The sequence below is a fragment of the Capra hircus genome, chromosome 1 (assembly GCF_001704415.2).
Source record: "Capra hircus breed San Clemente chromosome 1, ASM170441v1, whole genome shotgun sequence".
Classification (NCBI taxonomy): domain Eukaryota; kingdom Metazoa; phylum Chordata; class Mammalia; order Artiodactyla; family Bovidae; genus Capra; species Capra hircus.
The window spans coordinates 44224390-44240963 of record NC_030808.1 but is presented as its reverse complement, the minus strand read 5'-3'; the positions used below and the strand labels follow the sequence as shown (position 1 = coordinate 44240963).

Genomic DNA, 16574 nt, shown 5'->3' with positions numbered 1-16574 from the left:
CCAAATAGGAAAAGGAGGACGTCAAGGCTGTATATTGTCACCCTGCTTATTTAACTTCTATGCAGAGTACATCATGAGAAACGCTGGACTGGAAGAAATAGCAATAACCTCAGATATGCAGATGACACCACCCTTATGGCAGAAAGTGAAGAGGAACTAAAAAGTCTCTTGATGAAAATGAAAGAGGAGAGTGAAAAAGTTGGCTTAAAGCTCAACATTCAGAAAACGAAGATCATGGCATCTGGTCCCATCACTTCATGGGAAATAGATGGGGAAACAGTGGAAACAGTGTCAGACTTTATTTTGGGGGGCTCCAAAATCACTGCAGATGGTGACTGCAGCCATGAAATTAAAAGACACTTACTCCTTGGAAGAAAAGTTATGACCAACCTAGATAGCATATTCAAAAGCAGAGACATTACTTTGCCGACTAAGGTCCATCTAGCCAAGGCTATGGTTTTTCCAGTAGTTATGTATGGATGTGAGAGTTGGACTGTGAAGAAGGCTGAGCACTGAAGAATTGATGCTTTTGAACTGTGGTGTTGGAGAAGACTCTTGAGAGTCCCTTGGACTGCAAGGAGATCCAACCAGTCCATTCTGAAGGAGATCAACCCTGGGATTTCTTTGGAAGGAATGATGCTAAAGCTGAAACTCCAGTATTTTGGCCACCTCATGCGAAGAGTTGACTCATTGGAAAAGACTTTGATGCTGGGAGGGATTGGGGGCAGGAGGAGAAGGGGACGACAGAGGATGAGATGGCAGGATGGCATCACTGACTAGATGGATGTGAGTCTGAGTGAACTCTGGGAGTTGGTGATGGATAGGGAGGCCTGGCGTGCTGCGATTCATGGGGTCACAAAGAGTCGGACACGACTGAATGATTGAACTGAACTGAAGATGCTTATGGACTAGCTGGAGACTCAACCTTTATGTGCATAAACAGCTCGAGAAGGACTCAAGAAAGCACAGTCAGCCTGATGAAAAGGTGGTCCTTGGGATGATGAGATGCGTTCCAGAGGGAGCAGAGCATCAGGAGACAGGACGGGGAGGCCAGAGAGGAGCTCAAGGGACTGTGTGGTACTAGGGCTGGAAGAGGAAAGATTCCCAGCTCTAGTATCAAGGTGGGGGACCCTTCAAGGAGGGGCTGATGATAGGACAAGCGTCAGGGGGCTCCACTGGCAGCAGAGTCAGGGAGCTGATGCCTCACAGCTGGGACATGAAGGGTTGAGATGGGAAGGGTGGTAAGAAAACTGGGATTCCAGTCTAGTCATTCATGCCTCCTTTTCACAAATGAGTGTCAGTTCAGGGAAGGTTCTGTGCCAGTGGCAGTGAAGATGCACAGAGGTGTACAGCCTGGTGGGGAGACCAGGGAGTGAGATGGATAACACTTAAATAAGGCAGAGGGCACAAGGAGATCCCTGTGTGAATTCTCTGATCAGGACAGTAAAGACAGGCCTGGGAGAGTGATTAGGGCCCTGTGTCTACCTAGGACCTTGATTCTTTAAAGCTATTTGTTAGCAAAAGAAATCAGAGCAGGGTGAAAGAGGTTAAAATGAACAGTCAAATCTTAATTTTTTGTGATTTTTTTTTTTCCCTTAGCAGAAAATAACAATGGTATGTGACCAACAAAGCACTTGATGACGCAGTAAATCTAATTTTTCCAAGCTGAATGAGGAAGGACAGGTGGAAAGGGAACTGGAAGCAGTGTCATTCTCAGGGAGTGCCTTGAAGGCAGTCAAATGGGTCATAACTCCTGGTACCCCTTACTCTGAGCTTCAGGTTCTTTGTCAAATGGGATCTCCCTGCCCTCCCAGGGCAGCTGTGATGATTTTGAGTCATGACCTTACACAGCGCCTGTACTGAGTGCTCAACCAATTGTTTTATTGTTATTGAAACGGGTTGCTGAAAGATAGGTGAATGCTCATGGCAATTAAGAACGTGTTTAACTTTTTCTTCCTCAATTTTCCTCTTTTCTTCCTGTGGTTCTCTGTCATTTACCTAACTTGATCGTGGGAAAAGAAGACTCAAGGAGGAAGAAGGTAAAAAAAACAGGTGGATATTCAGCAAGGTGAAAGCTCTGCCAATAAAAAGAGTACAGATTCAGACCTGAGTGAGTTTATTAATGCAAATTTATTCTTTCACCAAATAGCCCAGAAAAAGTGAGGTGCAATCAAAAAGAAAATCAAGGGAGAAAGTAAGGAAAAAGAAAGTCAATGGGCTACAAAGGATACTGGGAAACAAGTTCTGCAGTGAGGCACCGATCAGAGGCGGAGGTTAAAGGAGGCATGACTATGGTGTGGTCAGTGGAGTAAGTTAAGATAAAAATCAAACCCCATCTTGGTGAGATAAATTGAAAAGCTAAAGATGTTAACCTGTAGGTCTTAGAAAGAATGGTTAAAACTGAAATTTATACAGGACGTTGGAGTTAAATATTTAATGGCTGGAGAGAAAACCAAGATGGATTATACATTAACTATGTAAATTTTTCTGCATCCCCCACCTCACAAAGAAAAAATAAAAGACCTGAAGTATATTTCACTATAATATTTATCACTTCAGTGCTTACTCTTTGCCAACCACTGTTTAAAGAGCTTATTTATTTAATCCCCGGAGCAACTCTGTGAAGAAAATACAATTAACACCATTTTACCAATAGAGACATGAGGCACAGAGAGTTTAACTTGCCCAAGGAATCACAGCTTGCAGGTAACCGCAATGCAAAAACTGCTTCCCACAATTATCCTAAGCCTGGTCACAAACTTTGAGTAGAGTCACCCTCTAGTGGAATGAGTTTAGGGCCACCTACAATGAGAATGGGCTTCCCTGGTGGCTCAGTGGTAAAGAATCTGCCTCCCAAAGCAGGAAAGCCGGGTCTGACCCCTGGGTTGGGAAGATCCCCCAGAGAAGGAAATAGCAACCCACTCCAGTAGTCTTGCCCGGGAAGTCCCAAGAACAGAGGAGCCTGGCGGGCTACAGTCCAGAGGGTCGCAAAGAGTAGGACGTGATTTAGTGACTACACAACAACAATGAATAAGATCACAAATCATTCCTGAGAAGGAGATGGTGACTTTGGACTGACAGTAGGTAGTCCTTTAAAAATCATACACGGTTGCCAGTTCGGTTGGAGGGACACATAAGGTGAAAAAGCTGCAAATGGATGTGAGTGGCCAGTAAAAAGAATGAAAAGGCAATAAAAGATCGTAAGTCCAAGGAACAAAGTTTATCAGATTCCCACTTGTGGTAATACAAAGGTGGAGAATCTCTGATAAGAATTCGCACAACAGACATGGTGCTAGACAGTCATGAGGCTCTGAGAGCCTCCTCACAGCATGGTTTGCCCTGAGACCATGTATTGGTGTGGGGCTCATCTTGCCTATATTTATGCTATTTGTCTCCTCCTAGGAACGATACCCAAAAGAATAAGGCTGGGTCTTTGGTAAGAATATACTACAAGAATCTGAGATATCATTATCATACAGTACATTTCTATTATAAAGAAACACACAAACCACTAGAGGGAAAATTTACCTTGCTGGTCTGTAATTAATGAAGCCTGACTCTTTCAAAGGCAGAGAAGGTACAAGCTTCCCTCAAACCCCACCCACAACTGGCGCTGGAACACAGGGAATGCTGCAGAAGGGAAGAGGCTGATTTCAGAGCCAACAATTGTGACTCTCACCGGTTTGATTTTCTTTGACGGGGCAGGACCTGGAGCTGTCTCCTGCTGAGTCATTTCCGTGTCTCCTCCTCCTTCACCATCTGATGCTCCTAGGAAACATAATGATTAAAAATTAGAAAAGCACCTCTCTCATTCTCCCATTTCTAGCATAATCTTGGTACCGTTTTTTCAGAGGGTTCTGTCCCTTGACTCCTTAATTTCAGCTCTAAGAAGCTGAATTTAAGAAAATGATCCAAAATGAAGAAAGCGATTGAAGAACCAAGGTGGCAGTGTTATTTATAAAACTGCACAAATGAAGATTATTCAGATGTCTAAAACTGAGCCTGTTTAATTAAGGAACACACACTGAGTTCCCTGGTTGAACTCTTCATTTTCAGATAGAAAACTTGTTGCTTGTAGGGATAAAGTAATTTGCCCTAGGTCACATACCTGGGAACCCAGATCTATCTGAGTCCAAACTCTTCCCCCACAAGTGACGCTGCCTGTACTGAGAACCAGCCAGCTCTCAACACCTGCGTGTTGGCCCCAGGGGTAACGAAAGAAAACGTGACAAAAGATTATACATCATGAGAAATTCTTATTTTAAATTTATAAAATCTTTCAACACTGGAAAAAGTAAATTCTTATCCTAAGAATCAGGGAAAAAAAAAGTTTTAAACAATTTTTCTGTTTAAAAAGCTCTTTTTTTTTTTTTAAAGAGGCTATTTTTTAAATTTAATTTTATTTTTTATAATTTTAAAATCTTTAATTCTTACATGCGTTCCCAAACATGAACCCCCCCTCCCACCTCCCTCCCCATAACATCTCTCTGGGTCATCCCCATGCACCAACCCCAAGCATGCTGTATCCTGCGTCAGACATAGACTGGCGATTCAATTCTTACATGATAGTATACATGTTAGAATGCCATTCTCCCAAATCATCCCACCCTCTCCCTCTCCCTCTGAGTCCAAAAGTCCGTTATACACAGCTGTGTCTCCTTTGCTGTCCTGCATACAGGGTCGTCATTGCCGTCTTTCTAAATTCCATATATATGTGTTAATATACTGTATTGGTGTTTTTCTTTCTGGCTTACTTCACTCTGTATAATCGGCTCCAGTTTCATCCATCTCATCAGAACTGATTCAAATGAATTCTTTTAACGGCTGAGTAATACTCCATTGTGTATATGTACCACAGCTTTCTTATCCATTCATCTGCTGATGGACAAGGGTGCCCACTTTCACTACTACTATTCAACATAGTTCTGGAAGTTTTGGCCACAGCAATCAGAGCAGAAAAAGAAATAAAAGGAATCCAAATTGGAAAAGAAGAAGTAAAACTCTCACTGTTTGCAGATGACATGATCCTCTACATGGAAAACCCTAAAGACTCCACCAGAAAATTACTAGAGCTCATCAATGAATATAGTAAAGTTGCAGGATATAAAATCAACACACAGAAATCCCTTGCATTCCTATACACTAATAATGAGAAAGTAGAAAAAGAAATTAAGGAAACAATTCCATTCACCATTGCAACAAAAAGAATAAAATACCTAGGAATATATCTACCTAAAGAAACTAAAGACCTATATATAGAAAACTATAAAACACTGATGAAAGAAATAAAAAGCTCTTTTAAAGAAACATGGTAACCCTAAGTTTTTTACTTCCCATAATGCTATCCTGTCTTCCAGATTTTAGTGGCTGTTCTATCTGAACACATTTTTGAATCTTTGAAAGACTTCACTCACTCCCTTTGAGTTTTTCTGTACATCTCAAAGTCCAAAATGTGAGTCTTGAGTAATACTGGTCAGAATTCATATTTAGGTACAGATTAACTAGTCCGGTAGTCCTGAGATGGTTAGTTTTATGTATCAACTTGATTGGGCCACAGGGTGGTCCAGATATTTGGTCAAACATTACTCTGATGTTTCTCTGTAGGTGTTTCTGGTTGAGATTAACATCTGAATGGGTGGATTGAATAAAGCTGACTGCCCTCCCTAATGTGGAAGGATATATCCAATCAGGTATGGCTGGAATAGGACTAAAAGTATGACTCACACTGAGTAAGATAATTTTTTCTGCCTTTGGACTTGAAATGAAACATTTGGCTCTTCCTGGATCTAGAGCCTGCAGGCCAATGGGCTGGAACTATACCATCAGCTCTCCTGTTTCTCGAAGCCTTCTGACTAGAATTGTAACTAAACAATTGGCTCTCCAGGGTGGCCAGCTAGTCGGTCCACTCTGCTGATCTTGGGGCTTGACAGCCTCCATAACTGCATGAGCTAACTCCTTTAAACACACACACACACGTGACAGAGAGACAAAGAGAGAGAACAATAAATATAGATAGATATGTAGCAAAGATATCTATTTCCCTATTGCTTCTGTTTTTCAGGAGAATCTTGCTTAATAACTGTGTAGAGTGAAAAAAAGGACTCTACCCAATGAAGCAGTAGCAGGTAGAAGATTAACAGGGCTTTTTAAATGAATGATTAAGTTGGCACTAAAAGTATTTATAGAACTGCTTCTGGGAAGAAGGTAGTAGTAGTCATATTTTCCCCTATTCCTCCTATTAAGTTACAGCGAAAACCCCTGAACATTATACATAAAACAAACAGAGGAAATCTTTGAAAGGTGGAGAGAAGTCAGACGGGCTAGGGACCTTGAGGCCCAGGGAACAACACAGTGGTGAGCTCAGTAGATTTTCTTTTAGCTCATTATCTCAGACTTGGAGCTAAAGAAGCTAGTAACTTGGAAATGCTAAGTGAGAGCAGAAAAAAAAAGCCCCAACAAACATATGCTATATTTAACAAAATGACCAGGAAAAAGACAGCCTACCAAGACTGAAAACCTTTAGATAACAACTACTTGATTCCAGCCAAACACAACGGAAAAGCTGTGACCCTGCCTACACCAGCAAAGGCTGAGTGGGGTCCAAGCCTTCCACCTTTGTCTGGCTATAATGAGGCACCCCAACTTTTCTTCTACCTTCCCTCAGGGTGGTGGTCAGAAGTGGTCAAGTAGGGACTGAACTCCTGAAGAGATTTTCATCCCTGATGGGTTGTGGGAAAGCCCTGTTCTCTAGCACCGCCACCACCAATGCAGTTCAGTGGAGAACATGTTGTGAGCCTGGACTTACACCTCCTCCTGGTAGTAATGAAGGGCACCTCTCTTCCCCACTAGGGTCAGGGAAAGCCTAGTTGAGAATCAGGACTCTCCATACTGCCCAGTGGTAATGAGGCCAACACCTACACTAGTGTTTTAGCAACCACTAAAAAAGCTATACAAAGAGGTACACTCAAAAATATTAAGACAAATCAAAACAGAATTCTAAAAAGTTCAAGTAACTCACAAGAAGGCAGGAAAGATAAACAAGAAATAGCATATAAACAGAAAAGATGAGATAAAATGACAGATTTGAATCCCAACATATCAATAATTATATAAATTTAAATGATCTAAACACACCAGTTTAAAGACAGAGACTGACAAAGTGGATTAAAAAACATGACCTAACTATATGCTGGGGCTTCCCGGATGGCTCAGTGGTAAAGAACCTGATTGCAATATGGGAGACGTAGGTTCAGTTCCTGGATCAGGAAGATCCCCTGGAGTAGGAAATGGCAACCCATTCCAGTATTCTTGCCTAGAATATTCCATGGACAGAGGAGCCAGCCAGGCTACAGTCCATGGGGTTGCAAAGAGTCGGACATGACTGAGCATGCATACAGCTATATGCTATTTATAAGAAGCTTATCTCAAATATAACTATAGCTGAAAGCAAAATGATGGAGGAAATGTAACATGTAAATATCAATAAAAAGCAGGGGTTATATTACTACATTATACTCTATTGATTATATTAATATCAGCCTACATTAACATCATATTTATATATATCAGATATTAATATCAGACAAAGGTTGAATAAATTAGTTGTCTCTTTAGCCTGTGATGCTTTTTAGTTCCAAAAAGAAAACTGCTCTTCTGAAGTAAAGATGCTAGTTCTGTGATTTCCATTAAGAAAGTATGACAAGAACAGCATGGGGACCCAATCTAGCCAGCCTGGCTCCAGCATCTAGATCCCTCCAGGACTGCTGGCATTTGAGGAATTGAAGCCAGGACTGCGCCACTCAGTCCCAGTGGCTGATTCAGCCCATGGAGTGGAGTCCCCAGGACAGGCTGCCTTGTTTCCAACTCCCTGAGGATCTACATTAAAAAAATGACACAACCAGATGGGATTCGTTAAACTCTTCCAGAAGTGGAGTCAAGTACACTGTTCTTTTTCAACCCCAGGGGAAAAGAGCAAAAAGCTAAAATTAAAAGTTGCACATATCTTTTTCCTTCAATCCCTGTCTTTGTCCTCTTCATGAGAAGTATCAGAAATCCAATTTCTCAGCAACTTCTGTAAGCTTCTAAGTATTTGCTTGCATGGACTCCTTCAAGTCCCTAGGGAGAGTACTGGCAGTGGATCGGAGTTAATTTTCCTTTAAAAATTAGCAAAATACAGATATATGGGGATTAAAATAAATACAGTAGACCACTGTCTATTTCCACTCAGAACTCATCTCTGTCGCTATCCTAGTGAGTGATGTTGGAGCTGGAGTGAGCATTCTGGGGATCCAATTAGAGGGAGATGACTGGACAGACTCTGAGTTTAATGAAATATTATAATATAACCTTATAATAAGGCTCATAATCATAAAGCCTATAGTTAAACTACTGCAGGCTGTCCTGGTGTAGGAATGTTTCCAGGAATATTCCTACCACCCTATGCCAACTTACCAGACATCTGACACAAAGTGTGCAGGGACAGAAGTTGTGGATTGTGATGCCTCCTTCCTTGGAATGATGCAGGAAGTGGAGGAGAAAGCAGGTTTGGGATGAATGAAACTAGAAACTAGTCAGTGGAAAATTCTTCTAATCATCAGAAATGTAAAACTCTAAGCAGAAAATTAGGTTCTCGTTTTGTGTGTTCAAAATGGAAAGTCTCTCTCATATAGGAATATATTAGATAAAGCATTTTACAGTTAAAAAAAATTTTTTTTCATATCTAATGAAAATGAATAAAATAAAACTTTTCAGAATTCTTGTGTTTATAACAGTACTGTTATGATTTCTTATTTAAAACAATGTATTTCATATCTTATTTTGTATCTGTAATTTTGTATTCTTTTTCTGAGAGGCCCCACCCCACCAAACTACATAAGATTCAGGCCTCACAAAACTTAGATCTGCCCTAGCTATAGACCTGCTTAACTCCCCTATGGTTCTCATATTTTCTCAGCAGAATAAATTCCTGAAACATACAACCTGGTAAGTTTCAAAAGCATGACGCTAAGCAAAAGAAGCCAGAATCAAAAGGCCATATAATGTGTGGTACTAGAGAAGGCAAAACTATAGGAATAAAAAACAGATCAATAGTTACTGGGGATTGGAGACGGGAAACTTCTGGGGCTGTTGAAAATGTCCTATATCTTAATTGTGGTAGTGGTTACAGAACTGTCAGTCAGTCAGTATGTGCTTAGTTGCGTCTGACTCTTTGTGACCCTATGGACTCTTCTGTTTATGGGATTCTCCAGACAAGAATACTGGAGTGGGTTGCATTACAAAAAACTCATGGAATCATACACAAAAATGGGTTAATTTTACTATGTAAATTATTTACTATGTAAATTATTCCTCAATAAGCCCAACTTTAAAAAATAATGATAGAAGCTAACTTTTTAATGTCTGAGTCTACAAGCTTAACCCTCACACTACCCTTGCATGAGAAGATGGTGCTTATTAGCTAAATGTTTAGCTAAATGACATTTCCTTCTATTCTGGTTGCTAAGAGGTTTGTTTGTCCTTTCATTTTAAAACCATGAATAGGGAGACTTCCCTGGTGGTCTAGTGGTTAAGACTTCACCTTCCAATGCAGGGGTTTTGAGTCTGATTCCTGGTAGGGGAGCTAAGATCCCACATGCCTAGTAGCCATAAAACAAGAAAAAAGGACCAAAACATGAAACGGAAGCAATATTGTAACACATGCAATAAAGACTTTTAAAAAATGGTCCACATCCCCCCCCCCGCAAAAAATAAATAAAACCATGAATAGGTGTTAAGCTTAATGCAATGCTTTTTATTTTTGCATTAATTGAGATGATCTTATGGGCTTCTCCTATAATCTGTTAATGTGGAAAACTGTAAAAATAAGTTGTCTAATATTAAATAAACCATTCTTGCTATTCCTAGGATAAATCCCAATTTGTCAAGATATATTTCTTTTTTAATAATGTTGGTTATATTTTGGCTACCATTTTATTTTAGACATTTATTTAGATAATTTTCCTTCCTAGTATTGTTCCTGTCTTGTTTAAGTATTGAGGTCATATTAGCTACATAAAAGGGCTTTCCTGGTAGCACAGATGGTAAAAAATCTGCCTGCAAGCAGGAGACATGGATTCAATCCCTGGGTGGGGAACACCCCTGGAGAAGAGAATGGCTACCCTGTCTAGTATTCTTGCCGGGAGAATTCCATAGACAGAGGAGCCTGGTAGGCTACAGTCCATGGGTTGCAGAGAGTCAGACATGACTGAGCAACTACCACTTTCACCTTTTTTAACTTCATAAAAGGGTTGGGAACATCTCCTCATTTTCTGTTCTCTGAAATATTTGTATATAGTTAAGATGACCTGTTTATTGATATTTGGTAAAATCTGTTAGTAAAAGAAGCAGAGTGTAGTATTCTTTTTGTAGGTATGTTTTAACAAATGCTTCAATTTCTAATGGCTATATAATTATTTAGATGTTTCATTTTTTAACCTCAATTTTGGTAAATAATATTTTTCTTTGCCGACTAAGGTACATCTAGTCAAGGCTATGGTTTTTCCAGTGGTCATGTATAGATGTGAGAGTTGTACTGTGAAGAAAGCTGAGCACCGAAGAATTGATGCGTTTGAACTGTGGTGTTGGAGAAGACTCTTGAGAGTTCCTTGGACTGCAAGGAGATCCAACCAGTCCATCCTAAAGGAGATCAGCCCTGGGATTTCTTTGGAAGGAATGATGCTAAAGCTGAAACTCCAGTACTTTGGCCACCTCATGCGAAGAGTTGACTCATTGGAAAAGACTCTGATGCTGGGAGGGATGATTGGGGGCAGGAGGAGAAGGGGACGACAGAGGATGAGATGGCTGGATGGCATCACTGACTCGATGGACACGAGTCTGAGTGAACTCCGGGAGTTGGTGATGGACAGGGAGGCCTGGCGTGCTGCGATTCATGGGGTCGCAAAGAGTCGGACATGACTGAGCGACTGAAGTGAACTGAACTGAATATTTTTCTAGGTAATTTGTTGTTTTACTTTTCAAATTTATTGGAGAGAGGTGATCATTATATGTATATATGTTTTTTTTTTCTTTTCTCACATTTTTTATTTGCAACCTGTTTTTCTTGTTCTATCTTGGAGAGGTATTTCTTAAAAAAAAAAACCAACTAGGTTCTTTATTATGCTTTCTATTGCTTCTTTGATTTCTAGTGCACTAGTTAAGATTCTTTACTTTAAGTATACTCTATTGAGGTCTTAATTTTTGTAGTTGGATATTTAGCCCACTGTTTTTCTTCATCTGATATAAGCATTAAGGATATAAAATTTCTTGTGTGTGTGTGCTTAGTCGTTAGTTGTGTGCAACTCTTTGTGACCCTTTGGACTGTAACCCATCAGGCTCTTCTGTCCATGGGATTTTTCAAACAAGGATACTGGAGGGGGTTGCCATATCCTTCTCCAGGGGATCTTCCTGACCCAGGGACTAAACCGTTGCCTTCTGTGTTTTCTGCATTGCTGGTGGATTCTTTTCCTCTTGAGCCACTGGGGAAGTCCATATATTTTCTTAACACTTTATAACTTAATCTGAATACCATACATTTTAATATTATAGCATTTTCATTATTATTTAATTCTAAATATTGTTTAAGACTCTATAATGACTTTCTTTGACTGATGAGTTATTTAGAAGTGTATTGTTGCATTTCCAAACTGATTTTTTTAAAGTTACCTTTTTGTTATATTGTGGTTGGAAAAATGGCCTGCATTTTTTAATAAAAGACTTATTTAATAAGACTTTTTAATAAAAGACTTGTTTTATTTTCTAGCACAGGGATCAATGCACTTTTTAGGTTTTTAGGGCCACACAGAAGATAATCTGTAGGATTTGCAGAGCAATAGGGTCTCTGTCATTAATTACTGGATTCTGCTACTATGCAAAATCAGCCCTAGACAGTATGTAAATGATTGGGTGTGGCTGTTTTCTGATAAAATTTATTAACAAAAATACATTCGGGTTGGATTTGGGCTATGGGTCATAGTTTGCCAGCTTCTGACCTAGTAGATAAATATTTATTTAAAATATTTATATATATTTTAAATAGTTGACATACAATATCACATGGATGTCAGGTAAATTACATAGTAGTTTGATATTTGCATACATTATGAAATCATCACCACATAAGTAACCATCTGCCTCCATACCCAATCAATTAAAAATTTTTTTAATAGAATATGCAGGATCTAATTGTTAGGGGCACAGTTCTATACAGGATTATGGATAGACTTAATTATGTTTTTCAAATCTGCTATATGTTTATGAATTTTTATGTTTTATCAGCTGGGCCTCCCTGGTGGCTCACTGGCAATTACTGACATGTATATTAACATCTTCCACTCTTATTTTGAAGTTCTTCATGTTTTCTAATAATTCTAGCAGTTTTTAGTTACATATCTAAGAGGTATATTAGATATATGCAAGTGTAGAATTGTTACAAGTTCCTGTCGGTTGATCCTTCCTTTTATCACTATGTAGGGACCCATCTTGTTTAAAAAATCCATCTTGTTTACTTTAGTTCAAATTCACTAATTTGGGGAGGGGTGTTCTATATTTCTAGAGGTAGTCAGCTGTTCTCTTGGAAATATAACTATACACACTGAAAACTCATGTTGGAGACACAGCTGTAGTTCAACAGTCTAAAGTGTTTTGCTAAAATTACTCATCCCTAGGAACCAGAATGTTTTATTTGGCCAGGCGAGGCCAGGCTAGGAACTACTCTTTAAGAACCGTGTTCCCAGCTCATTAAGGGACTCCCACCAGCATCATTGAGAAGGAACACAATTCCCACATCCAAAGAACAGGACCATGTAAAAGTGAACTCAGTGAAGGCCCAAAGCAAATAACACAGGGCAGGGGAAGGGGCGCACAGAGGACGAGGGAGTGGGGAGACTAGGAGGAGGGAGGGGAGGGGAGAAACAGTGAGAAATGTAGCCAATGAAAGAAGAGGGCTCTCAATTCTGACTCCATGTACACTAACAGTCATACAGTGAAGGAAGCTCCGTCCAAAATAATTCCTACAGGTATGCCAAAAAGTAAGGGCTTACAATTAATGGGTCCATGCCAGAAAAGAATCTGACATCTGGAAGTGGACCTCTCATTGACTCTGGGTGTGCAGAACGCCTGCTTCTCCCTTTATCTCTTGTCATTTCTCCTTCTCTATCAAAATCTTAGTCCCATCTTCTAAAATTCAACACAAGTCATGTCCTCCCCCCTACCGCCACCCGTGTAGAGACCTTCCAAAAATAGGAACAAAAATACCTTAGGACTATAATCTAGCAAAGAGCTCCAACTTTCGCTGGTTAAAGAAAATGCTGAGAAAAGAACAGGATCCAGCATGCAAACGAAGAATTACGTGATCAGCAGCAGGAGGAATAGCAAACCCTGGGCCAAGTCTATCGTGCCCAATCCAGGGCACCTGGCTGTATGGAAGCGCTACTCTGAGAAGCCTGGGCAGGTTCAGTCCTTAGCCTCCTGGCCTTTTCTGACCGCAGAGTCCCCACCTTGGATACAGGGACACTGGACCACTCAAAGTCTTCTGTAGCCTAGTGGTGGCTCGTTAGGCTTTACATTAGCATGGCATATGTCTCTCTGATTTTGTCTCGTTTTTCTGAGGTACCATCTGTTTCTTTTTCATTTGCATATGCAGCAAGAAACTGGGCATGATTCACCTTTTCCAACTCTCAGGCTCTTTAAGATGTTCTCTTCCTTTCTCCAAAAGATTTGAGAAAACAAATGCTTCTGAATGTAAGTCCCCTGTGAGTTAGTTCTTCCCATCAGAAGTTTTCCTTGCATTCTCAACTGGAATGGGGAATGGGGTAGGGAATCCCTTTTCCCATTAAATTTTGCTGTTTCCAGTGGCAACTGCTACAGCCAATAATGTTTCAATTAAGTTCCTATTTTCATAGCTGAAGATGTCCCTAGCAACAGTTTCAGACTTTGTTTATAAAATATGTTTCCAGTTTCCACAGAAAACTTTAAAGTTAGATGGTACAACTCTAAACTGTTGTCATTTTAAAACTCTGAAAGAAGGTAAAGTACTAAGACCAATAACATCACCTCAAAAATACATAACCAAAGAAAAATACTTCACCTTCCGTGGGGATCTTAAACACTACACAATTTGCTGCCAGTTACTTGTAACTATACATTACAAGTTGTCATGTATAGAACTATGTAATGACTATGTTGTGGATTGGGAACTAACATAATGTTACAGGTCAGGGAAAAGTGAAAGTGTTGGTTGCTCAGTTGTGTCTGACTCTTTATGACCCCATGGACTGCAGCTCTCCAGGCTCCTCTGTTCACTGAATTCTGCAGGCAAGAATACTGGAGTAGGTAGCCATTCCCTTCTCCAGGGTATCTTCCTGACCCAGCGATTGAACCCTGGTCTCCTGCATTGCAGGCAGACTCTTTACCATCTGAGCCACCAGGGAAGCCCAATTATACTTCAAAAACAAAAACATAGAAAAAGAGATCAGCTTTGTGGTCATCTGAAGGAGGGGGTGCTGGGAGAGAGAACTGGATGAAGGTGGTTAAAGATAAGAACTTCCAGTTACAATAAACAAGTATTAGGGATGAAAGGTACGTCATGACTAACACTTCTGTATGTTATATATGAAAGTCATCAAGAGAGTAAATTGGAAGAGTTCTCATCATTAGGAAAGAAAAATTCTCTCTTTTTCTTTCAGTTTATATCTATATGAGATGATGAGCTTCCCTGGTGGCTTAGCGGTAAAGAATTCATCTGCAATGCAGGAGATGCAGGCTCAATCCTTGGGTCAGGAAGATCCCCTGGAGAAGGGAATGGTAACCCACTCCAGCATTCTTGCCTGGAGAATCCCATGGACAGAAGAGCCTGGAGGGCTACAGTCCATGGGGTCGCAAAGAGTTGGGCAAGTCTGAGCAACTGAACACAATATGAGATGACAGATGCTCACTAAACTTACTGTGTTAGTCATTTCACGATGTGTGTAAGTCAAAACAGTATGTCATATACCCGAAACTTACATAGAGCCATAATGGGGGTCCACCTCTCTGCCTGGAAAAGGTGTGGACATGACCCATCTTTAGCCAAGAAGGCCTGAGCTATGTTTTGATGGCAGAAAAGGTTTACTTTTTTATGGACATGATTGGTCTCACAGGATACTTGTGACAGATTTTTCGAGTCTCCAAGTCGCCCAACCTGGATAATGACTTGCCTCATGTTGCTCTGGTTTGCATAATAATAAAGACCTTATTTTAAAAAATTAGATCTCTATAAAACTGGAAGAAAGAAAAAAAAAACACTTAACTAAAAAGCAAAACAAACAAAAACATATACAGGACAGGCTCCTCATAAAGGGGTAAAACACCCAAAGCCACAAGAGCCTGATCTCTTCTGTAAATGCTCACACTTAAGCATGGCTGCGGTGGCAGCAGAAAACAACCTTTAATGCCAAAACTGAGGGTGCCATGGAACCTAATGATAATAACACAGTCCTTATTTTGAGCAAAACAGTGTTCTAAATGCTCTACACATATTAACTCACTTAATTCACATGTCAGTCTTACAAGATGGGTACTGTTACTATTAATATAATCTCTGTTTTACAGAGGTGGAGATGGAAGCACTTGCCCAAGATCAATGAGAGAACATGCCAGGATTTGGATCTAATTGGTTTTTATTCAGTTTGCTCTTAACCATTATGCAATATGGGCTTCCCAGGTGGTGCTAGTGTAAAGAATCTGCTTGCCAATGCAGGAGACACAGGGATGAGGGTTCGACCCCTGAGTTGCAAAGATCCCCTTGAGGAGGTCATGGCAACCCACTCCAGTATTCTTGCCTGGAGAATCCCATGGACAGAGGAGCCTGGTGTGCCGCGGTCCATAGGGTGTCAAAGAGTTGGATGTGACTGAAGCGACAGCACGAGCGTGCATTGTGCAATACCACTGCCCCCTAACTTAGAAAGAAAACTAGGTGTCTCTCAGGTGGTACTAGTCATTAAGCTGGGTACTGGAATCACAGGGCTTTGTATGCAGAGCCCAGTTTAACAGTAACATATGTTCTTACATTTGAATAAGACTCATCTAACTGGAGAAGGAAATGGCAACCCATTCCAGTATTCTTGCCTAGAGAATTCTGTGGACAGAGGTGCCTGGACACCTCTGTCGGACACATCTGAAGCGATTTAGCATGCATGCATGCATTGGAGGAGAAAATGGCAACCCACTCTAGTATTCTTGCCTGGAGAATCCCAGGGACAGAGGAGCCTGGTGGGCTGCCATCTATGGGGTTGCACAGAGTTGGACACAACTGAAGTGACTTAGCAGCAGCAGCGGCATCTAACTGAGGCAGAAGCTGCTGCTTCTGGTGACTAGCTCCTCTCCTCCAAAATAAACACACCCAGAATCTGTTAGCAACTCTCCCCCACCACCCCTGCTTCCATCCTATATTTTGGCTTGGGAGAAAATATATTCTGATTTAGCAAGGGTATTCCTCGTTTATGCTTGTCATTCCCACATCCCATCTGATTTAGTATCTGTCTTATTGCAGGGATCCTTTA

At 40.6% G+C, this 16574-nt stretch overlaps 1 protein-coding gene across 2 annotated transcripts in view; it reads right to left on the bottom strand.

The window, feature by feature from the left end:
- Positions 1–16574, bottom strand: part of CMSS1 (cms1 ribosomal small subunit homolog (yeast)) — a 397827-nt gene that overhangs the window by 37474 nt on the left and 343779 nt on the right. For both annotated transcript variants that reach the window (XM_018058548.1, XM_018058605.1), the window contains exon 2: positions 3680–3768. In XM_018058548.1, coding sequence (XP_017914037.1) covers positions 3680–3768 — 89 coding nt within the window. The remainder of the gene's footprint in view (positions 1–3679; positions 3769–16574) is intronic.